Below are 24,218 nucleotides of genomic sequence, written 5' to 3' on the forward strand. Positions count from 1 at the left end.
TCCACCAGCAAGAAGGAACCACGGGGCTGGGCAGGCAGGGAGGCGGATGCCCCAGGGGGGGAACCGGCCCCCGTCGAGGGTCACACAGCTCCTGGCTCTCCCGCTGCTCCCGGGAGCAAACCAGCACTGGGGACAACCCTTGTGCCATGACTCCTCTGCACAGCTCCAGCAGCAAAACCCCAGCGAGGGTTTTGGGCAGCAGAGTGAGTGCCCCACGGGTGTTGGTTTTTTTTTTTGCCCGCAGGGCCATGCCACCAACCCTGCCAGGGCTGGGGAGAAGCCACCAGCTGGGCAGCACTCCCCTGCACGGCACCTATGTCCGTCGTGTCCCTCCCGTCTCCTGCTTGCCTTCAGCACCCACCCCAGGGGCTTCGACAGGAGCCAAGGGATGCGGTTCCCACAGGGCAAGAAGAAGGTGCTGTTATTTCCCAAGCCCCTTGCTTGAACGTACCCCTAAAACTCTGCGTCCCCACTTCGGGACACCAGCGCCCAGCCCCTCGTGTGGTCTAGGTGAGATTCACCACGCTCAAATCCCACCGCCCACAGACCTTGGGGTCTCTTGTGGGGCTGCTCAGGATTTTAGCAAACCCAGCGGTCAGGGTGCGTATCAGACCCATCTGGACGCAGGGACCTCTCAGGTGCCCATCCCTACGTGAAAGTCAGCGTAAATGTCTTCTCCCACAACTGCCAAGGCAGAGAGAGACACAAAAATCCACATTTCCAAGGCAATATGAACTGGGAGGCCCCTCCATCTTCCCCCGCTCTCCGTCTCCCTTCTCCATGTCCTCATGCCCTCTCCCCTTCTGCCAGTGTCCTCATGCACTCCCAAATCCCCAACAAATCCAGCTGCTGAGGGAGAAAGTGGTTTGCCTGGATTTACCTAGCTGGCAAAGGGTTCAAAACTATGGAGAAATGATTCAGCTGTGCAACAGGACCCTGCCCGGTGGGATCCACAGATCCCTGCAACATCCAAGCTCCACATCACAGGCACCGGCCAGCAGAAGTGAGTGGGGAGGTTTGTTTTTTTTTTCTGCCTTCACCTTAAATTTCATTTCTTCTCTGGAAGGACACTGAGCTCTCCCATGTCACTCATGAAAAAGGCCTGTGGTTTCATTTCCTCCATTTTCAAGGAAGTTTGAAGTATAAGAATCAAGAAGGAGAAGAGAGAAGCACTCCTCATCCCAGTGAGCCAGAGCAGATGGCAGAAGCTCCGCGGCAGGGCAGAATTCTCGTGGCGTTGCTCGAGGTCACATGAAGGGCCGAGCCCGGCCGATGATTAACAAACCCACTCCTCAGCCCCAAAACCCTGCCCCAAGCCCAACCCGCACCAAAACCACTCCTCTGATGCTTGGAGACGCAGGATTTCACCCCCAGGGCTGGCAAGTCCTGAAGCTCTGAAACTCGAGCATCCTTACCCATGGCAATACTCCACTCTTGGGTAAGCTGGAGGCCCCCGGGGAGACCTTCTGAGATTCCTTCGCGTGGTGCCACCAAACAAGGTGACACCCCAAGGGTCAAACCAGCTTCCCCCCCCCCCTCCCCAGCCCAGGAGGGGCTCGGAGAGAAAACAACGCGCTTCATCCTCTGCTTCATCCCCAGCCGAAGCCAAGGCAGCGTAACCCCCTTTCCCCAGCAGCGAAGGTGCTCGCTGCCGGGGCACCGTGGGATGGGAGGGCCCTCTCATCGCCCCGACCGCATTTCACTCCCCCCGCCCCCCTCCCCAAAAAAGCAGCCGCCTGTGACAGCAACTTCCCGCAGAGCGGCCGCCGGCTCCGCGCCGGGGCAGCTGCCAGCAGCCTTGCATTTCACACTTTCCCCACATCCTGCAGCCCGATAGTTTTGAAAACATCCCAAAGCTGCTGCTCTTGCTCCCCTCTTCTTCCCCTCAAGCAGCCGCAGGCCCCCTCCCAGTAAGGACCGAATGTGTGCTTCTCAGGGTTTTTTATTTATTTTTTTAGCATCAGCATGGTGAAGGGATAGGGGTTGAGCTGCCAGGAGCTACTGGTCTGATCAGCTCTTCACGAAGCTCCAAGCCAGCCCAACAGCACAAGTGGATTAAACTGAAGGAGAATCGGCCATTTGCAGCCGTGTCCACACATGCAGCTGCAATTCCTGCAGCTGTAGGAGACAACCAGGAACCCCCCCACGGTTTTACACCCAGGGAGCTTCCTCCATTCCTCCTACCCCTCTCTTCTCTCCAAACCACCTTTTTCCCCCCTCAACAACCCTCAAATTGTGAAGCACAAACCAAGGGAAAAGTTGCAACGAGAGGGCAGCCTCGGGTTGCCCCTGGAGTGCTGCACCCACCCCAGGGACCCCATGGGGACAGGAGAAACTGCAGCAGAAAGTAGCAACCCCATCGTGGCACCTCAGTGTGCCCCTTGTTTGGCTGCAGGAAACGTGATTTCTTCCGGAGTGTAAGCACCAAGAGAAAGGTCACTCATGGTTCACAGACCAGCAGGACCACAGCCCCGGGCGAGTTGGGGCAAAGTGAAACAGAAATGTTTCTCCGTGGGCTTCCTCTACTCCCACTGCGATGGAGAACTGGAGAGAATCAAAGAAGTCATTCCGCAAGGGATGACGGCACAAAGCATCCCTGGAGAGCCTCTGGCTTGGCTCGGTCTCCAGCATTTTGCTTGACAAGGAGAGGATGCAGAAAGCACCCCTGCAAAGGGAAAAAGAGGCAGGGAGAAGAACCAGCTGCTCTGATAAATTAGCCTGTGAAGGGTTAGATAAATACCTACAGAAGCATCATGATCTCCAGGCTCATGGGAAACTGAGATCAGCATTACAGAAAATATTAGGTAAGCCCGAGGGATCGGCTCTGTCACAGCAGCATCTCACCTGCTGGACCTCATCAGAAAGCGAGGAGTGGCCACACAGCGAAGACCAGCATCTCCCTCCAGCCATTCCTTCCCGGGCACTGTGGTCAGCGAGGACTGTGAAAACGAAGGAAAATTCAAATTTTATCTTTAAAACCCACATCAAATTTTCATTTGCTCCTTGGCCGGAGTGCGTACAGACAGCGCAAATGTATCAAGAAGACACAAGTGAAGAAGTTATTTCATTTAATCGCCTGCCCTGGATAAAACAAGTAAAGCTGAAGTATCTCAGAAGTTGATTGCCTCTAGTTTACGATGAGCTCTAAACATAAAAAAAGAAAAGATAATTCATTACCTGGCCAAAAGGGAAAAGCTAAAACGGTCAGCTGGAGGGCTGAACTTTAAACTACAGCTCTCGAAGGTCACCTGGCCGAATTTCTTGATGGGAGTGCACCCAGTTAATCCCCAGGGAATAGCAAAGGCCGCGTCCCATCCCAGGGTGGCGCGGACGCACTGATGTAGGCAGGCACGGGCACCTCTACAGCCCCGGTGCTGCCGCAGAACCGGAGCTCTGCAAGAAGCACAGCTCCCCCTCAGTGGATTTCTTGCAGGGGAAACCGAGAGACAGCAATCAGCAATTTATAATCAGCTTCAAAAATCTCATCCCCCCCCCCCCCCCCCCCCCCCCCCCCCGCCCCGCACCCCCCAGCTGTAGCTAAACCACCTGCTCGCTTGTTTACCTAGGCACCCTCGGTCTTCTTCCAAGGAAACACGCGTGCTAGCACTGACATTAGTCACTGAACTAATGGTTTTGCAGCGGCTGGTGTGCATGGGAACCCCTCCTGTAGCAACAGCATCCCCCCCCGGGCTGACTCCACCACCCCGCTCCCACTCCCCTTCCAGCAGCAGCCCGTGCTCCCCGCAGGCTCTCGCTCTGGGAGGTTACCCAGCTATCCACACCCAAGCTCCCCTTTGCTCCACCATTTTCAGCCATCAGGAGTCTCCTAGCTCTTGCCAGGTTTCCTGAGGGAAAGAGGGGGCTCACAGCAGACGACTTCTTTGAAGCCAGGATTAATTCTGGGTTGCTCTGAGCCAGGCACAGGGCCTGCTCGCTGGCCTTTGCAGGGACACGCTAGTTGCTGACACCTGCAGGCAACAGGGCTGTGTGAGCTCAGGGAAGAGGGGGAAGGAAATAACCCCAGCAGGCTGACAACATGCAGCGAGCCTGCAGGGACCCAGGTGAGCTGCCAGCAATTGGGAAAGTGACCCCTTTGGGCTTGGAGGACATTCCACCGAGGACCCGGACGCCAACCAGGTGCCACACAGCAGTGGAAAATGTTCATAGTGGAAAATGTGACCCTTTGGTCTCCAAAAGGTGCAAGTATCCTCCCCCGGGCTCAGAACGGCAGGAATAGGTCTTAGTAGGAAGCAAAACAGTGTTTCTGAGAGCGCAGTGCTGTGCGGGAAGGGAAGAGGGGAGCTGGTCAGCGGCTCGGCCACGGCCTCTTCCCGCATCCCCGCGGCGGCGGGGGGAGAGGCTGCGCCCCAGCTCCCCTCCCGCGGGCAGGTCCGGCCCAGGCAGCTCCATCCCTGCAGCCACCACTCTTCCTTCTCCCACGTCCGACAGCGTGCGAGATGCAAACGCGGAGGGAGGAAGCCGGCTGCCCAAGGGAGAGCCGCAAGAAGGGATCTCGTTGCCCCCCCTGCTCACCCAGACGCGCGGCCGAGCCCGCCCCCGCGCGCCGCTCGTAGCCTTCGCCCACCCACCCTTCCCAGGCTGGGGGTCTGAGGTCTGCACGGGGGATCCACCGCCACGCCGACGCGAACTGCCTCCTCGGGGAGCGGCGGAGCATCCAGGTCACCCAGCTCTTCGCAGCAAGTCGCATCAGATGTCGAAGTAGCAGAGCTTTGTATTTCTGTGGCAACTGGAAGCCAAGTCCATCCACTCCCTCACGGGTCACCATCTTAGACAGATGCTACTGGAAGTCCAGATGCTCTAGAGAACTGCTTGCAATGCATCTGCAGGAGAAGCGAGTGCCTGAAGCCAGAGAAGACAGCGGAACTTTCCTCCTAGATCTCCCCAAGAGCTGGAAAACCCCACAACCAGGTTGCTTGCATCTACAGTTTGGTCTCTGGTTGCACCTAGACCTGAAAGTGTGGCCCCAACGTTCTCCCACAGGCTTGCCAGATGTGGATAAACTGACTTTATTTTTGTACTGTACAATAAAACAAACCATTAAAAGCAGTAAAACCCCCTGACCCACCTACTCCAGCACATTCACCCACGTTTTCAGCGTAAAACTGTCAGGACCGGATGCTCCAAGTCACTAGAAGGAGAACGTACGGACAAGTCACTGCCATGACATCATTCAGCAATGCAAATTGTGGCAGGAAAAACTACTCCCATCTGCAGTCACACATCCTTTCTTCCTGCTGCCGTTCTGCTTAAGAGAAGTGAGTAATTCTGTCATTAATGCGAAGGGAAGTGAAACTCTCTCAGCTCCTTACAGAGTTCGAGTGTATGGCACCCAGCTTTCCCCTCCAGCCAGGAGAGCCAACGTCCCTGCTGCATGCCATTCTCTCACAAGCAAGGTGGACTGCAATCAGGGCTGGAAACGAGCCAAAGTGTTCACACTCCAAAGTCTTCCTTTCCCAGGTTTCCAGCCACGGGGCTCAGCATCCCTCCTTCCTAACATGATACTTTAGGGACAAGTGAAGAGCCAGTCTGCAGGGCTTCAGGATTGGAACACCCTCCTGCACTTAGGGCATATTCCTTGCTCTCACTTAAGGAAACAAACCAAAAAAAAAACCTGTCAGGATATAAGTTTCTGTGTCTTTTTAAAACAAAAACTCTAACACGAAGGTGACATGGCTGTTGTATCTGAAACCTCATCCCCACAGCTGTATCTGGGGGCGACTCAAAGCAGGCTTTCACCTCCCAGCCTGAGACCTGAATTAACACAGGAATGCAAGAGGGAGTAGAAGTTCAAACAGATGCATCGATTAATAAAGTAGATCTTCCCCTCTTGTACTCCATTTTTCTTCCGAGAAGAGCAGCTAACGGTCTGCCAGTAAAACCAAGCTGTGCGCCAGAGGCACACGGCATGGGGGGGGGGGGGGGGAGATCTCTGGGCCACAGGTTGACACCCAAAACCACCTTACCTCCACACTGCACACTCTCCCGAGCCCCGCTAACGTTTGTTCCAACTCTGCTCTAGTTCTGCATGTGTCAGTTATTTTTCCAGGAATAAGACAAAATCCTACGCTAAAGCTGAGATAAAAAAAAAAAAAAAAAACCCTGTTGGCAGTTTACAAAGCATGAGATCCTACCCTCCAACTCTGCTCTTGCACAAGACCTTGCAGAAGGGCTCAGGTGCCCAATGTCAGATGGCATCCAGTGTGAGGAGAGCATTCTCTGTCACCTGAGCACCGTAAAAAAACACCAAAAAAAAAAAAAAAGCCAACAAAAAAAAACCCCAAAAGGTGATTTGGAAGTGGCAGACAGAGACTGAAAAGCTTTAAACACTGCAGTATTTGGAATATCATACAATAAGCACTCTGGTCAACATCCATTTCCTTACTGGCAGGCCTGTCCAGCACTTTATAATTATTAAGTCACATGCTGAAGTTGGTGGAGCTCACTCTCAAACTATTTAGAAGCAACTGGATACATCTTACTTCTAAGCAGAGCATGTTAAGGAAACAAAAAAAAAAACCTCCTAAGTTTGGTTTAATAACTCACTTGCAGGCTTTCAGTCTCCAATCACTGAAGTCTTCCTTGCAGCTGAAGCTGCAACCAGCAGTTTGTTACCTGTAATGGGGAACCGTGGAGGTTCTGTGGATGCAGAACAGCCCATATCCCACCCGCTCTCAGATTTAACACATGATTGAGCGACGGAGAGCAGGCCCATACACACAGCACGTGCTCACCTGCTCGTGCTGAAAATAGGTCTGTGCTTGCTGTTATTGATCAGGTTTTGTCTTGCCTCAACTTCCAACTCACCTGCTGCAAGCTGAAGCGGACGGACTGCTTTAAACAAAGACATCAGGGACGAAGGATGCCAGCGTGTCTTGCTGCAGGTGAGTAACTGAGCTCGAACGTTTGGAGGAGAATGGCATTTTGGAGCTGTAGCCTACACGCTGCTGTAAAACAGCCCTTCTCCCATCTGGCCCTGGCTTTGGAGCGTGCCTCTAAAGATGCGCGGACTGAACCATACAAACAAGAGCACGTTCACAGCCTGAAATCAGAAGTTCAAGAAAGGACAATAAAATTTAAAAAAAAAAAAAAAAAATCACTTTGCAAAACATACAGTAAAATATTTGGGGACATAGTGGCCATCCTGAGCATTAAAACACTGCAGACGTATAAAGGTTGCGTGTCCCATCACTCATGTGCACGCACAGCAACGCTCCTGCTGTTTCTGGATAAAATTACCAAAGGTTTAGCTGCAGAAACAGGGAGCTCTCAAGAAGATCAGATACTATGCAAAAGACAAGAACAGGCAAAGTTATGCCTTCATACTTTTCTCCACTGAAACATGGCCTGCAGGTAAAAATACAGCTTTTAACATAGGTAGAACAATATGGATTCAAAAAAAAAAAATTAATCAAGCAAACATGAAACAACTCCAGCTAGCTCACAACAAATATGCAAGTGCAGGCATGGAAGTAAAAAGACACCCTTGGTCCTTGAGCTGGTAGAATTGCAGAACAAACAACACTTGTAATATACAACAAGTTTGATTTTTAAATCCCTTTTCAGTGATTCCCCCCCCCCCCCCCCCCCCCGCAACGGATTTTTTTTTTTTTTTTTAAAGATAATCTTTTGATGATATTACTATTTCCTGGTCATAAATGCCAAAATGTCACAAATGCCAAAAAGAGGAAAAAAAGCAAGTCAGGGAAAAAGTAGACCTTGAACAGCAACAGTGATATTTTGTTTAAGCCTCTTAAATCTCTTCCTATCTTTTAACGTGATCTTGGAGTCCCAGCTCAGTTTGCTGTCAGTGAAAATGATTTTCCGAACTGCAAAGATTTGTTCAGCCTAATTTCAGGCTCAAGGGTTCAGATGAATATTTAAAAAGATCTATGTCCACTTCTCAACGATCATCTGTTTGCTGAGGGGAGTTTTTTGAGTTGTTTTTTTGGTTTGGTTTGGTTTTTTAAGAGGACAGGAAGCAAATGCTAATGGCAAAGGTTCCACATTAAACATTTATTTTGCACAACACTTAGGATAGTCAAAGTCTAGGCTCTCACAGCACTTGTTAACTTTGCCCTCTTGTGGGGAGGAGTGAGAATTCATCTGGAAGTCACACGTGTACAGCATCATGCAGCAGTATGAAAAAAGCTGCTTAAAGTATAAATTCACAGGTTCAGTATCACTGCAGAAAAAGCTTTCTGTATTCACTTACCACTCACTTAATTTTCCTTTCAATTGAATTACACCTTAGTGTGAGGTGGACTCCTATCACTTACAGAAATCAAAACCTATCCATTTAAAAACCTGTTTTGTAAATGCAGAAAAGATCCTAGAGCAGATTTCGATAATGCTGTTTTTTGGCTACAGATTTCACCAAATTATCTGTATTGTGCAAGAACTGGCGCTGTTCCAGAGAATGGCAGCACATACAGCACTTATAGCTGTGTTCCTGCCGGTGTCCAGAGCTATTTATAATGTGTAAAGATTTAGCTAGGACTGAAATATCTGTATTGAAATACACAGGTTCAGGAACGACTGAAGGCCGGTTACCTCTCAAACACTTAAAGAAAAATAGTTTGGTCGTACAAAACTTATATCAGGCTGAGCGTTATTTTAATTCATCGCTGCTGTCATCGTCACAGTGAAAATGGAAGAGGAAAAAAAAAAAAAATAGAGGCAGCCATCTGGAAAACACACCCATGTGTTAAGGAAATTTTAAAATGTAGATCATCGGTAAGCGGTGAGAAAAGCTAATATGTTCCAGGTTGTTATCGGATTCAGAGGCAGGCAGGGAAGATTCCAGCTACACCCGAGGTAGCAAGTTCAGCCCACAGGATCAAGACCATCTGCTCCTGGCTAGTTTTGTCACCTGAAACATGGCCAAAAGTAACAAAACCAAATGGCAGTTGCTAGTAGAAGGCACACACAGGACTCCCAAAAATGCACACTCACCACTGCATTTTAAGTGGGGGGAAAAAAAAAAAAAACCATTTAAGAAAATATCTCCACCAGGGTGAGTTTCCCATGCTGCCTTGATTTATTAGTTTGTTCCAGCAACATCTCTGTCCTCTTACAGAAAAAGCAGTCACGTAACTGACCTCAGGCCAACACAAGCCACCGAGAACAGACTGCCCTGAAACAAACCGTCATGTCGAGCTCTTTGATTCCTCAGACATAAAAACAGGACCAGATCAGGTGACCAACCGTTAAGCTCCCAACAGATTTCACAGCACACTTAAACCACAAGGAATTCTGAGTTTTATTCAAATGACAGACAAAATGCTCCGTTATGAAAACATTCTGGATGTCCTGCAGCATTCTGAAGCCAAGACCTGTGAATCTGATTGATTTCTGTTATGGGAGCTATGAAGAGTTGGTGTTCCTCCTGACCAAAGCAGTTAAATCCCTAATCAGGGTAGGGAAAATGCTTCAAACAGCTGCTTAGCTGGCTCTGAAATACCTCAGGCTAGAAAAAGTGATTCTACATGTTTGGAGAGCCAGCATCAAACCTCTTCACTCCTCAAGCAGCTCACAGAGATGCTAGCTAAAGTTTACCACTTAAAAGCAAATTCTTGATGCAGAGTTTGGCAAGTGCCTTGGAGCTCACAACCACACCAGAGTCTCCTACTTCTTCCTAAAAATCACCGTGAAACATTGAGCTTCCATGCAGAAAGCTAAAGAATTAGAGAAGCTGAAAAGCTGACCTGGGCAGGCAGCACCTCAGTGCCGCAGCAGTGAGTGAAAAACCCTTTTCCCACAGTCACGCATGAGCATCCCAGTTTCAGAGGGTGCAATCTCCCAAGCATGGCTATTAGACCACTGAGTTTTCAAGTCCTTGTTAACCACTCATCAGATTCTCTCTTTTGAAGCAGTCACGCAGCAAATCACACAGTCCCAACACCTCCATCCTCTTGGTGCACCAAACTGCTACTCCGTTTTTCCTGTCGCCACACCACAGATGTCATTACAACAATCCACACCAATATATCCTTCTGAATTATGGCAGAGTTTATTTTAATATTTTGTACAGCCAGCATTGGTCTCCAGGAATAAGTTATAACCTTACATAAGTGAGTCCCCGCAAACCCACCCTTAAGGAATGTTCAACTTTCAGCATTTCTAATTTAGAGGGAAATTATTCATAGGGTAAGACACAGTCTGAAGAATGGAAATCAATCTCAATTTGTGAGTAAAACTCCTCAGAAGTTCTCAGGGTTTACTTGCGTCTAATTGGATTCATGAACAAGCACAGAGGTCCTGTCCTTCAGGACCACACTGAGAATACGTTCATCTCGGGGACAATTTTATTTCCTGAAATTGGACAGAGTTTTGTTTCCTTTCTTTCCCTACTTCATGCCCCACGGTTCTGCTATGCAGATACATACTTTTCAGTCTGGTACAATCAATGCTTGTAAGATTTTTCCAAAAGGTACTCGTACGCCTGTCCCACATCGTTTATCCGGTTGTTTTGAACATCACTTAAAATATCTTAATTTCTCACTGCTTATTTTGTTTCTTTAACGCAGCCAAGAGGAACGACCCTCGACATTACCTTTAAGCAATAAACAACACGCAAAGCAAATAAATACTTTAAAATCCTTTTAAATGGTAATGATGCATACACTCTGTTCCAGTGCAGAACTTGGGTAAAAAGCACTCCGAGGACAGCTCAGCAGCAGCAGACTAGGAGCCTCGCTCACCTGCTTGCACCGCTCCCCTCACATCACTCGAGTTATTTGGGGGGGGGGCGGATGGAAAATGAGCAACAGCCTAAGAAGAATTCCTCTCTCTCCTATGCTCTGAGCATTGCCAGTGTCCAATATTAAGCAATTCACATTCTCTAGCACAAAAAAAAAAAAAACACAAAGAGGTTGTATAACCATTTCCTCCTCCCTCTCTGAAAAGGATGCCCAACTCTGAAATAGTTCAGGCAGCTCTAGGAAACATCAACCAACAAGAGTCGAGAGCTAGCCACGGGGCTTACAGATTTTAATGCCCTATTACAAGAAGCCCTTCTGGGGCTCCCTACAGACCTTTCAACCTCAGAGGAAAGCGGTTTCACCAGAAAGTCCCTCATTACTGCACCCCTCGGCTTCACAGCTGCCCCGGCCGGCGCATGCCAGCACACCGACACGCCAGAGGGCTCTGTACATGGTTTTTAGAAAACCGGTGCAAGTGAAAAGCCCAAACATTGAAACTGATCCAGAATCCCCATCAAAGGGTTGGTGAGAGTTTTACTCGTCCTGACTGAAAACGGGCAGGTGAATCCTTGGGTACTGGGGGATTTTATTTAATTAAGGAAAGGTTCAGCCAAGTCTTGAAGCCCCATAAAGCCATTTAAGCTGAAAAACAAGGTCTGGATTCAGAAACTGAATGCTCCTTCCTCATTATTTTGAAACATTTCACAACAGTGATTAGAAAGCATAAGACTTCTTTTAAAAGCTGGCATTTTTGATGCTGAAAGGAAGACAAGCTCGCCACTGTGTTGCGGCTTCCTTTCCTAAAGGGGACTGCAAATTTTGGCAAAAGGGAACTTGTGGGGAAAACGTGTTGTGTTTCCTACAGAGAACAAAACTGTTGATAAAGCTTTGGAAACTTTCACAGAAAATGACCCAACGTAGCACCGTACTCCACAAGGGCATCCCAAAATGCTTTACAATGCAACTGAAGTACACTAACATGAATGTTATATACCTGTCTGAGGTGTATTTTCTGATGTCGTGTAGTGGGGTTTTTTTCCCTTTAAGAAATTATGTCCCAGTTAGAATAAAGCAAACCCTTTCTTTTATCTGCTCTTTTCAACATGTTCTCTATATACAACCCTTAAAATACACTTAAAAATAGCTGCACAGGTTTTGTATCTTTATACTAGAGAAGGGCAGTCCAGACAGACCATGCTTCTCAGTATGTTAAAAACTGTAAATAAAACCCAACCAGACTCACTCTCCTCTGGCACCCACGTTGGCCCAAAGGAGGGAAGGGAAGGAACAAGCAGTTTTAAAATGGGAGTCTTTCACAAAACACGCTACTTACAAATCTCAGGTTCATTTCCTCAAGCAGTTTTGTATCAAATCCTTTCTTAAATATTTTGAGGTCACACACTGCAATCTTAGCAATGAAATCTGTTGCATCATGCATGTGTCAGCTTCCCACTCAACCAACTGCAACCCTGAGGATTTGTCTGGCCTGGTAGAAAGAGGAAATGTAACACAATTCCTGAAGTATGGCTGGTCCTCCGTTTCAAAACTCCGTGTGATTCCCTCGATGGTCTTGGACACACACCCACACTTTTTTGTTTTTCCTCTAATACACGTTTCCCTCTAACCAACATGCAGATTTGTCCTCATAATCATCCACATCTCGATGTCCCAACGAAACAATCCACATCATCCATCCAGAGGTTTTCCCAGGTAGACCAAAGTCACTTCTGTGTTACCATAGACAGCAGACACTGCTGGATACAGGCAAACTTTTGGCAGTCCTCTGAAGGCAACTCCCAAGAACTCATAGCCCCTCTCAAACGCTAGTGTTTTGTCTTCCATGTCCAGGATAACTCGAATCCTTTCACCTATCTGGAAACAGACAGGAGAGGGGAGTAAAAAAAAAACATAGAAAAGAGTCAGCATATTCAAATGGCGACACAAAAATAAGGCATAGCCCACATGTAACGCAACAGATAATTTTAGAGCAAGGCCTTCCTGTTTCTCATGATTGCATTACTCTTACGATGGGAATTTCTCGCGTTCACTCAAATGCAATAGGGTCTTGAGTACTTCCGTTGCCCATTTCCAGTGGGCAGCCTGTATCTACCACCCACCTACATGGTAATAAACACAACCCTGCTCATATGAACCTTGCGAGAGCACCCAGAGTGAGCGTACTACATGCCGCATGCTTCAGAATACTGCAGAGTTTTGGAAACTTCCTAATAGCCTCCAAGTTACCTGACCTCTGCATTTAGCTGTTGCTGTCAACGAGCTAGTGTCTCTGTAAAGAGCAATTTTAAAGACAATTTTAGACAGGCAAGGGCCACATACAAAATATACCTACTATGCAGGTGCTGTCGCTGACAGAGGTATTCCCTCACCAAGGCAGAAGGAAATTTCAGTGCAAAGCTTAGACAAAGTAAGTGTGAAAAACCTTATATATATATATTCACACTTATTTTTTTAATATATATATATATATATATATGCACACACACACACACACACACACACGAGTGAAACCAACACTGAACACAGCAAGAGGCTCAGATCCAGGCATGCATGGTGCTCCCTGCATTTATCCAGTACACATCAGTTTGGACATAAATAGAAGTCCCAGACACCAGCAAGCAAGCACAGCAGGATGCCACACAAACTTCCGATTCTTCACCAGCCAGCCCCAATGCTAGGGATTTCTTCCAGCCAACACATTTTTCTTCTAACCAACACACACATGTGTTCCCTTTAAGTATGTCTCCTATGACCAGATCACTATACATGGCGTAATAAACACAAAATACTCCAAAGGACCACCAATTTGAGCTCTCACCAATTTGTACAAAGAAAGCAGCAACTGCGTTCACCTTTGAGTCCCCACATGAGCTGGAGACTCTCGGCTTCAAAACCTTTCCTCACCTTGTTGCTGCAGAAAGTCTTAGGCAAGGACAGCAGAAACCCGACCCAATTTGCATGCTAGGGAACATGCAAATGCAAAGAGACCAAAATCTCTTTAATTACACTAATTTGAGGTATTATTCCCAAAAAGGGCAGGTATAACTTTCAGAGAGAGTTGGCATTGCTTGGCAGTGAAAGGAAATTTAGGAATATGAGATACAAGTTACTTCACAGAACTTCACTCCCAACCAAACCATAAGGCAATACTCATACAAAACCCCACCATTATGAGACGGAAATGATAACGCATACAGCGTCAGCCGTAGCGTGAGGAAACCCAGCAGTCAAAATGTAGTTGTGCGAGCAGCCAGAAGAACAAAGATAAACACTTCTACATGGACAAAACGGTGGAACGGCACTTGCTCTTTAATAACCTGAAATTATCTGAACCTATCATCCCAGCCAAGGGATGTCACCTATGGGAACGCTGCCAGCGAGCAAACAAGCAGCACTCAGCGCTGCTGCAGGTTTTTGCAGGAAGACTCTTACCTAAGCTCTAACCTCTGCTCACACTACCATAAAACAAAGGGGTAAAATACCACAGACGTTCACCTTGCTGTGGGGGCAAGTCGTTACTTCAGAAAGCTACAACAGTCTTTTCAGCTTTTATTTCAAAAAGCAACATGGTGCCTAAACAGACACCCACTGTACATGCTTCGCACTCGGTATTTGAGATAAAAGTGCAAAAACAACTCAGGGTCAGGCGTACTGAAGAGCACACAGAGGTGTAGCCCGAGGAAGCACTAAATGAAGGGGGGAAAAGCCTCACAAGGTGGAGTCATTTGCCTTCTGCGGGGAAGGGAAAGAGACACGTAAGTGGGCATTTAGGATGAAATTCAGCAGACAGCCAGGACACACGAGGGAGGAGGTTCTTGACAGCCAGCCGCATCAGACACGGCAGAGCTTCCAGCCCGTGCCAAGCCCCGCTCACCTGGTATTTGGGCGCGTTATTGCACTGGGGGAAACTGCCGTTCACCTCTCCGTTATGCAGCAAGTTATTGTCCACCAGGTTCCAGCCCCAACTCTGGTCGTCGCTCCCCAGCAGGGCCACGTAACCCTGGCACTGCATGGCCGCCCGCTTCGTGGCGATGCCGATGACAGCCACGGTGCCCAGCGGGCCCTCCCACCACACCTCCCAGGCGTGGCGGCCCTCGCTGAAGCCGATCTTGGTCCGCGCCCCGTCCGTGCTCTGGGCGATGGGGTTGCGGTGCAGCGTGAAGCCGTTCTTCTTGATGTAGACGTTCCGCGAGCAGTCGTTGGTGCTGAAGGCGTGGTGGAAGGCACGGACCTAGGGGAGGAGAAGAGGGAGGGCAGGGGGAGATAAAATCCTGTCATGTTTTTTTGTTTTTTTTCCAGACGCCCCAACCGCACCAGCCTCGGTTTGCAACGACGGTTTGCTACTAGGGGGGGTGTCCCCCAGCGCTGGGTGGGGGTGCTGAGGGGCTGGGGAGGGGTGTCCCCGAGGGGCTGCGTGGGGGGTCCCGGGCTCACCTTGCCCTTGTAGGTGGGCACGTTGCAGAGGATGTCAGTGCGCAGGGCCTCCTCGGCCAGGCAGCGGGCCGCCAAGCTGCGCCACACCTCGCTGTTCTCGTCGCCGTGCAGGACGCGGTGCCACAGCTTACAGACCAGCGCGCAGCTCCGCAGCTCCCGCAGCTCCAGGTAGGAGAAGACCAGCTCCAGCACCCGCCCCGGCAACCGCCAGCCCGGCCCTCCCGCCGCCGCCGCTGCCGACCCCCCCGCTCCGTTGCCGCCGGGGCCCGCCGCCATCTCCTCCGATCCCCCCCCACCCCCCCCCCCCTCCCCGAGCGCCGGGCGGGCCGCCCCTTCCCCCTCACCGGTGGCGGCGGGACCGGGGGGGGGGGGGGGGGGGGGGAAGGCCCCTCACGGGGAGGGGGCGCGCGCACCCGGCGCCGCCATCACAGCCGCGCGCAGCCCGCCCCGCCCGCCGCGCATGCGCGGGGTGAGGAGGCGCGGGAAGGGCGGGGGGGGGGGCGGTGCTGAGCGGGAGAGGCCGGCGGCGGCGAGGTGAGGGCTCGGCTTCCTCCCCCTCCCCAAAACACACACGCCGGGGTGGGAAAGGGGCTCACCCCGCTCTTGGACAGCCGTTACACCTCCCCTGAGGGGAGCCGGTTTATCCCGGCGCCGGTCTGGTTGTACTTCCTCAAAATCGGGAGTCGGGCCTACCGGGGCGGGGGAAAAAAAAAAAGTTACCTCAGTTCCCGAAGCGCGGGCAAGTGGCTGGCCGCGAAATTGGCGACCCGAGTGGTGGGGTAAGGTGTCCGGCGCTTTCTGTTGTTTTGTTTAATCGATAAGACTGAAATTTTTCGGGTGGGTTGAGTGCATTTTAGCTTGTTCTTTAGACCAGGCTCAACAAAAATCATGTGCAAAACATAGCATAGTGAAAAAAAAAAAAAAAACACACAACGAAAGAAATCGTTTGTTGCTCAATAATGCAATAAAACCTTAGACGTTAAGGCAGTGTTGCAGTTGTCGAAGCTGCTGCTGGGACAGCCGTAGCTCTATCCCACAACCCCGTGTTGCTGTCTGCACCCTGGTATTAGCTGTCCTTCTCCCCCCACAGTGTACTAGTCTTTCCAAAACTTGTGCTTTGGTGTTGCTCGTTTCCAGCCCCTCCACTTAATTTTCTGCTGATTTGGCCCCCCAAACAGTCCTGTCACCCAGGCTGCAGTGGGCCGTGGCACCAAGGAAAGGGCCCAGAGCATGGTAAGCTCAATGGGTGTGCTTTGAGGCCTAATTAAATGTGTTGCAAACCTCGTAACTATCTGCCTTAAACTGGTAAGGCTTCTTTTAAAAAAGATGCCATTGTTTATCTGTCTATGCTTTAGTCTTACCCAGTCACAGGAAAACTACCCGCGCTTTGGGAACACGAAGGACACATGCACGATAGTTTAAAATCTATTCACACAGCTGTATGCTTTTAAACCGTAATTAAGGCAATCACTTCTCACTTTCAGCTTTAATCGGTTTATCCCACTCTCACCAGCACAAGTTCCTTGCTCCAGGTATCACAAGACTGCTTTATAAACTGATGTTAGGTTCCGACTACCCCGCACCTTGGTAGCTGGATGAAAGACAGATGTCCGCATGTGTCACCCAGACTGGAACAATGTGGCTTCCCTGCAGGCACACTTCACCAGTTTGCAGTCTTCCCCTTGCTCTTTTCCAGTGCATCCCATTAGGACTGTGCCTCTGTTCTGTCAGACGTGCTGTGTCTTTATGCACTGAGGAAGCGGCTCTCGCGTAGGCAGCCCTGTCAGAGCAGCAGATCTACTCCACGTTCTGCGCAGGTACACGTGCCAGCACTGCTGCCGTTCCACGCTACTGTGGATGATGTTCATGCTGTTTGAGCCAAAGCTTCATTTAGGTTCTGATCTGCAGAGGCGTCTGTTTTAATTGGACACTAGAGTTTCAGGTCGTTTGCATTACAGTCAACGGGATGATCTTGTTGCTTCGATACGCTGTAATGAGTCCAACACCTGCTCATTTTAGGGTATTTTTTGTTTTGTTTTGTTTCAGGGGTGTCCCTGAAACATGGCAGTCAAATGGATCGGTGGACACTTGTCCTCTATACTGTGCTTGAATGTAAACATGGAAGGGCTGGTGGCTTCGGGTGCGGAGAGAGGCGAGCTCACGCTGTGGGATGGGGGAGGCGCTCCGGCTGGACAGCTCCAGCTCCCGAAGGCAGACGATGTGACCTCCGTGGTGTTCTCTCCCCGCCGTCCCACCAGGCTGTACGCCTCCCACGGAGAAACTATCAGTCTGCTGGATATCCGATCCCTCAAGGAGCCTGTTGAACGCTTCCATGTGAATGAGGAGGAGATCAACTGCCTCTCAGTGAACGAGACCGACAGTTTCTTGGCTGCGGCAGATGACTCGGGGACCATAAAGGTTATGGACTTGGAAAACAAGAAAGTCAGCCGGTCCTTGAGACACTCCAACATCTGCTCCTCTGTTGTCTTTCGACCTCAGAGGCCTCAAAGCCTTGTTTCCTGTGGACTGGACATGCAGGTGATTTGCATACAAGTAGACGGTTATTAGAGAAGTGAAACAGTCACTACCCACCGGTGTAGTGAGGCGCCACCAGACTTCCACCAAGAGGGCATACAGCCTGCAGTCACCGAAAGGCTCCTTACCTATTCTAAAGTAGTTTTGGTGGAGAAATTAGGTGTCGAGGCTGCTTGTACCATTTTCTACTCAGCAGTTCCTCTCCCTGGTTTATCTTCCTTAATATTTACAGTCTAAAAGTGAGCGGGGTGGGGGTAAATCAGAATACGGTGCAAAGCACGCTCATGCCATGCGAGCTCCCTGTCAGACCTAGCAAAACCAGAAGCTGTCCCTAGCAATCACTTGTGGCTGCAAACAAAATGCAGATGAAAGTTAGGAAACGGAAAAATGCTTGAAGCAGACAGGATGCTAGCAAGAATACTTTACTGCAGGTAGATAAAAATCTCCCCAAGTGGTATGTAGGTATGTAAGGACAAGTCATTTTTATAATTTTATCCTTTGTTCTGAATAGCCTCCTGGAAGCATTAAATGTTCTTTGCTTTCTTCACTTCTATGTTCTCATCAAGAGGAAACATCTTTTGCACGCCACTTGTGGAAGCATTCTGAGAAATACCACGTTAGGAGTTAGTGGAGTCTTGAGTTACATTGCCAGAGGTGGCCACGCAGAACTGATATTTTTCAGTAATTTCTTTCCAGTGGTTGAGATCTGACCACATTCCTGGTTTAGCCCAAGATTAAAACTATCACTTCTACAAAAGTTTCTGTGGTTCTAGTGGTATTAGGGTGAATTTTGCTGTGACAGCGCTGAGCAGTTTCACCCTATGTTCTTAAAACTGAAGTGCATCTAACACCCATTAGAACCAGTATGTGCTGATATTTAGTATAAACGGTATTTTTCCATATTAAAGCCACGGATCATATACATTCAGTAAGTATATATATCCAAACAGGAGCTGATTGATGGAAGAATGACAGGTTTAGACTTTGCCAAATTTTCAGAAATTTTCCCAATTTTTTTTTTCTTAGGTTGACTAAAAGATGAATGTAGGATTTTAAATGAAGTACTGTGAAAAACATATTTTCAGAGGTACCAAAGTGTCAGTCTGAGAAGAGTAAATGCTCAGCACTTTAGACAGCTGGCTCAATTCCGGTCCCTAAAATGCAGAGACTCCACAAGCCTATGGCTGGAAACTTTTTCTCAAAATAGTAAGCGTTTGTATACTACTTCTGTGCGAGTGAACTGATTATTTTTTTGTGATTTTTTAGTTTTAATATGGTTTACTGTATCTCGACAAGTTGGTTGTTAGGTGAAAGTCAGTATCACCAAATAGTAGGAATTTGTTAGTGTGGTTTTGTACGATGAAAAAGAGCATTTTTCCACCTGAAGGCTGGCTTTAAGATACATCATTTCACAAACAGAAGCCGAGCTGCAATACTCTGAAATGCTGTGCTGCAGCCTGTCTCTGGACAAGTTACAAGCCCTATGAGTATCAAAACATGTTGTGGGCTCACATATGAAACCCTCAGTGAAGCCGTAGCTGATGAGAACCGAAATTTAGGTTGCTGGAGTTTTTTCAGAAGTTCCATGGAAGCAGGGAAAATGCCACGGGGACAGAAAATACTTAGTTTGCAGAAAACTTGTTAGCACTTGATGAATTCATAAAGCTGTTGCAGTGCTGACTCTGATGAGAACAGGAGTATTTGCCTTAAGCATTAGGACCCAGCCTCTCGGATTTATTCTGCTCTGCACAGTCATTGTGGAAGTGTTCCCTTTCATTGGTAGCAAAGTGGTTTTAATGTAGCAGCAATGGCAGTTGCTAAAACAGAAAAATGACAGGAAACAACATAGTTTGGATGTCTTAGTGTGATTTGGATTCCAGAAATGCAGAGCCAGTGTGACAACTCTTCTGTGACCCAAATTTAAAGACTCCTGTACTTTCTACTGGAGGGATATTTTTATTAATAACAAATGAAAGCTTTGATTAAAAAAGTAGACAGCACACCAGTACTGCATCAGACTGACTTGTGCTTTCATATCTGTTGGCCTTGAAAATGCTCATCGTCAATTCAGGTCCTACAAAAGTATTGAGGGTACTATTTTTAACTGACGCAGTATAAATCTATAGTATTTTAATTGCTGTACGAGACATGCAGGCTTCATTTGAAGGCATGGTTATTGCTTCATGAGGGGTCTGGAGGTGGGGTGGCATTTCAAAAGGAAGTCTAAATGCACAACCTACCTGCCCATCCCATCAGGAAAGCTCACCTTATCTTGATACAGTAATAGCACAAACCAGATCTACTCATGGGACATAAAAAAAAAAAGTACATATATGTCTGTTTAAAAATGAGGGTCTGAACTACTGTTTGCCTTTTGCTCTTCCATCTTTAAAACAAGTTCACTGAAGCGGTTATTTTAGGACAAGTACATAGCAGAGACAGAACTAAAATTCAGAATGATAATGATCTCTATTTACTGCCAGTGTTTCTGTGTCCCTCCTTTTAAATAATTGATGTGCAATATATCATGATTACTGCTGCTGAGATGAATGCAGAAGCATTTAGAACAGCTTTTTCATCCATTTTGTGGTCTAAAGGTCTGAGTCATTGACTGCTGAGTAGAGCAGTATCAGGGTTTGGATAAAGATACGCTGTATTTATCAGGTGAAGTTCAACCACTCCTCACAACACATGTTGCATCCCTTGCACTCATAGATAGCCTTTGCTAGAGCAAGAAGTGTGGTTAGTGAAAGATCTGATTTTATGTAAAATGGACGAATTATTGATTCATACTTTTTTTCCAAGGTTATGCTGTGGAACCTGCAGAAAGCTCGCCCCTTGTGGACCACAAACCTGCAGGAGTGTGAAACGGAGGAAGACAGTCCGCAGTCAGCTGGCCAGTTCTTTAACCCGCCACTTGCACATTCCCTGTCTGTCGCATCGTGCGGCAACATCTTTGGCTGCGGAGCTCAAGACGGTAAAGTCAGAATATTCAGAGTCACCGGTGTCAAGTTTGAACGTGAGCTGGAGTTTCAAGGTCACAGTTTGGGAGTATCACAGGTCCTCTTTATGCCAGGAGCGTACTGGTTGTTGACTGGAGGAAATGATGGGAAAGTCTTGCTCTGGGATGTCGGCAGTGATGTTGGAAAGCAGCAGAAAAGTCCAGCAAAATCTCTGCAGAGAAGGAAGGGCCAAGCACCTGCTTCCACCAGAAAAGATGGAAGGCTCAGCAAAGTGGCTTCAAATGAACATGCTACAGTTTTACCAAAGCTAAGCATTGAGCATGGAGAGAAGGTGAACTGGATCTCCTGTGCAGAGATCAAAGGCTCCAAGAGAGTATTAGTTGCTGATCAGAGTAGTTCTGTATCTGTGTATCCATTGCCAGAACTTTAGACACTGAGATGTTTAAAGAAATTTGTGGGGGAAAACCACTTCTCAGAGTGTTTTGAAATGAGTCCAGTTACATTTGCTGGTAGTGAACTGAACGGTGAAACCTGCTGCATCCTTTGGAAGGGGAAGGGGTTTGCTGTGTACTCATGCAAGTGCTCATGATGTAACTGGCCTCACGTTATGTTTTTCGGCAGCTGTTGGTATTCACTGCAGCTGTTTCTTGCAGGGTTGGCAGTTTGCTTCTGGAATTTAAGTGAAACGGGTTTCAGTTTATTTAGGGGTAATATTAGCTCATGACTAAGCTGACGTAATTAAGGTTGGGGGAAGAATTCATGCTAATGGGAGCACCCACAAAGCTAAATGAGGATGCAGAGCAGTAACAATGTCATTGGCTGAGCTGCTTGCATTTTGAACTATTGCAGTGCTTTACAGTGTTCCCCCCATGAAACTGTGTCACAGTTAGCTTAAATTGGCCATAGTGGAAATATATTTTTCATTAGTTTGTCAGCAGCTTTATATAAGACTGGAGAAGCATCAACTAATGAGTAATCAGATTAGTTCAACTGTCATTGCCAATTGGATTCTCTCACACTGCAGTAAATGAAGGAGCGGGGGAAAATGTTAACATCTGTTTAATGGGTCAGCTGTCTTATGCATTTAGTTATTTATCCCAGGGAAAAATAACTATTACACTTGTCTTAATAAATGCTTTCTTTCTCACCGCTCCCTTCTGCTTATACTCACTCCAATACTGCCAAACTTACACAAATTGTGTCAGGAAGTATACTGTATACCCCATCACAGGGGGAACATGCAGGGCCAAATGCACGGCTCCTCCTTACCCAAATACTTCCACTGTCTCCCCAAAGCTTTAGAAACACAATGAGCAGAACCTGGCTTGCTAGAAACACCTCTTAATTTGCAAGTAGAAGGTGAGGAGAATGTAACTAAGTGGGAATGTTGCAGCTCTTGACACGTTCAGTTCATGCTGGATTTCCCATGGAATGGGCAAATAATTAAAAGAAAAAAGGCTTTTTTTTCTCAGTCTGTCCTTAACCTTTCACAAAACTGAATGCCTGGTACTGGCTGAAGACCTGCTTCACTGATGTGGGGTTTGTGCTGTCTTGTTTCACCAGCTGGGTTGTTACTGGACACACATTATCTATCTACCTTCTTTTTTTCTTTTTGATGGAAACATGTCCAGCGGTTTTTTTGCATACTCAGCTCCTGGAAATCATTAAACAGTTGTGCTGGCTGGCTGGCCTTTATGGACGAGGTTCCAACCATCTTGGTTTTGCTCAGAGCAGCTCCCCGCAAGCAAACACGACTCATTCTCATCCAAATCTGATTTTACCATCATACTTTTTTTTTTTTTTTTTGAAAAAAAAAAGAGGGCAATATGCTTGCACAGCCTTTAACAGCAGGAGACTTTGGCCCAAGGCAAAAACTGGTGGGTGCTACAGCAAAATGAAGCCAAAACACAGCAGAAAAGCAGAATAACTTAGGTACCCCCCCTTCATGTCACCTCTGAATTAATTTCAGTATGGGGACAGGCAGGATCAGTGGGTCAGAGGAAGCGGTCCGGATGTGTAGTGCAGTATGTGATACGTTCATGAGCATGTGTCTGTGCACCTAGGACCTATATTTGGATAGACCGTCTATAAAAAGCCTGGGTACAAACGACCTCCGGCAGGACTCAGATCCACCGTCCCTGTTGTTGCTGCCTGCTTCAGGAGAGAGGATCAAACCCACGCCCGCTTTTATTTCTTCTCTTCGTGTTCGCCAGGAAGATGGCCAAAGCCAGCATCTCTCTGCGCTTCCTGAACGAGACGTTAAACAGGTCATTGAAGGGGCGTGCTGCCACCGCGCTAAGGGACAGGGAAGGACGAGGGGCGCAGAGCACCGGGGCGGGGGAGAGCAGACAAGACTCTCTGTGCTTCCCTGGCAATTGTAATGGGTAGTAGAGAGGATGTAAATATACACTGGGTGTACTCAGGAAAGGAATAGTCCGTGAGCAATCTTCTGCTTCTCCTTCACTCATTGGGGAGGGAAGGGGGATAGAGTCAGAGGCTGCTCCCTTTGAACGCTGTTGTGGCCAGCCTGCAGGCTGCTCGTCCTGGCTGTTTGCTGCGGGGTTTGTGCAATTGCTCCGTCAGCGAAGGCCCGTGGCTGCGTGAAGTATGGCCAGGCCATTATGAGTAACGGGGAAGTTTGGGTTTGCGCTCCACTGCTGTTGCAAGTGGGAGATTTGGGATGAACTTCTGAATTTGGGAAGATGCCTCAGAGTCTGGAGGGTTCAAAGATAGGCAGTAGGTGGTTATAGTTAACAAAAAAAAAAAAAAAAAGCCCTCTGAGTACGGACCTTTTTTATAAGTTTAAAGAAAGAAAATCACTGTCACCGAGGAACTGGGACATAGGTGATGCTGATTCATGCTCCATTTTCAAAGCCTGTACTCAGAAGAGGAACACTTGGCCAACAGGTTCACTGGCTTCATGTAAAATAATCCGGCCTAAACTGCCCATGCTGGCACCCGTCCCCGCATTCAGCTGCACTGTGACAGCATGGTCGCTGGTAGATGGGGTCTCTAACCAGCTGGACAGACAACTGCGGGATCAAATATAAGACGTGAGCACAGCTCTTCAAGAAAAAGAGTTGAAAAAGTGTCTGAAATTCTCCACAGTTGGAGACAGGCGAGGCAGTGTACCCTCAGTGGATTTTCCCATGGATTTTCATATACTGCCTTTAAAGGTGCTGTGCAAATAGTATCAAGCAAGAAATGTATAAGTCAGCTTAGGTGTTATACATACATGTAACTCTACCTGTAGTAAAAATGATCACTGTCTAGAGAGTATCACAGCTGATGGAATGAAGTACTTCTGTTTATGAAATTAATGTTTATAGACTAACACCCACTGATAGACTTGGTAAGAAACTGCTCCTCAGGTCAGGATACTAAGACTGTTCACCAGTGGCTTTTATGACTCCGATTCACACAACAGTAACTGCAAAAAAAGACACCAGAGACCTGACCAGAGAAACAAATACGGGAACCACTCCTGAAAGAAAAAGTGAAAATTCACAGGCAAGTATCTCCCCCAGGACAGCACTCCTTATCCATC

The 24,218-nt window shown here is 48.0% G+C and overlaps 2 protein-coding genes across 4 annotated transcripts; one reads left to right on the top strand and one right to left on the bottom strand.

Annotated features, from left to right (window-relative positions):
• Positions 1-10,008: 10,008 nt before the first annotated feature.
• Positions 10,009-15,500, bottom strand: FBXO45 (F-box protein 45). The gene is made up of 3 exons (XM_032992528.2): positions 15,174-15,500; positions 14,614-14,970; positions 10,009-12,593 (listed from the first exon to the last, which is right to left on the bottom strand). Exons 1-3 carry the CDS (start codon positions 15,447-15,449, stop codon positions 12,408-12,410), a joined length of 819 nt encoding a protein of 272 aa, XP_032848419.2. The 5' UTR covers positions 15,450-15,500; the 3' UTR covers positions 10,009-12,407.
• A 152-nt stretch (positions 15,501-15,652) lies between these two features.
• Positions 15,653-21,822, top strand: WDR53 (WD repeat domain 53). Of its 3 annotated transcripts, none has more exons than XM_042797461.1 (3): positions 15,653-15,707; positions 17,220-17,711; positions 20,514-21,822. In XM_042797461.1, the coding sequence occupies exons 2-3, from the start codon at positions 17,235-17,237 to the stop codon at positions 21,099-21,101; spliced, it is 1,065 nt and encodes a 354-aa protein (XP_042653395.1). In that variant the 5' UTR covers positions 15,653-15,707; positions 17,220-17,234; the 3' UTR covers positions 21,102-21,822. The 3 variants fall into 3 exon arrangements, with proteins under 3 accessions (XP_042653395.1, XP_032848460.1, XP_032848461.1); XM_032992569.2 differs by lacking the exon at positions 15,653-15,707 and adding an exon at positions 15,770-15,952; XM_032992570.2 differs by lacking the exon at positions 15,653-15,707 and adding an exon at positions 15,902-16,990.
• Positions 21,823-24,218: the final 2,396 nt, after the last annotated feature.

This window comes from Tyto alba, unplaced genomic scaffold (genome assembly GCF_018691265.1).
Source record: "Tyto alba isolate M040663 unplaced genomic scaffold, T.alba_DEE_v4.0 Super-Scaffold_10, whole genome shotgun sequence".
Lineage (NCBI taxonomy): Eukaryota > Metazoa > Chordata > Aves > Strigiformes > Tytonidae > Tyto > Tyto alba.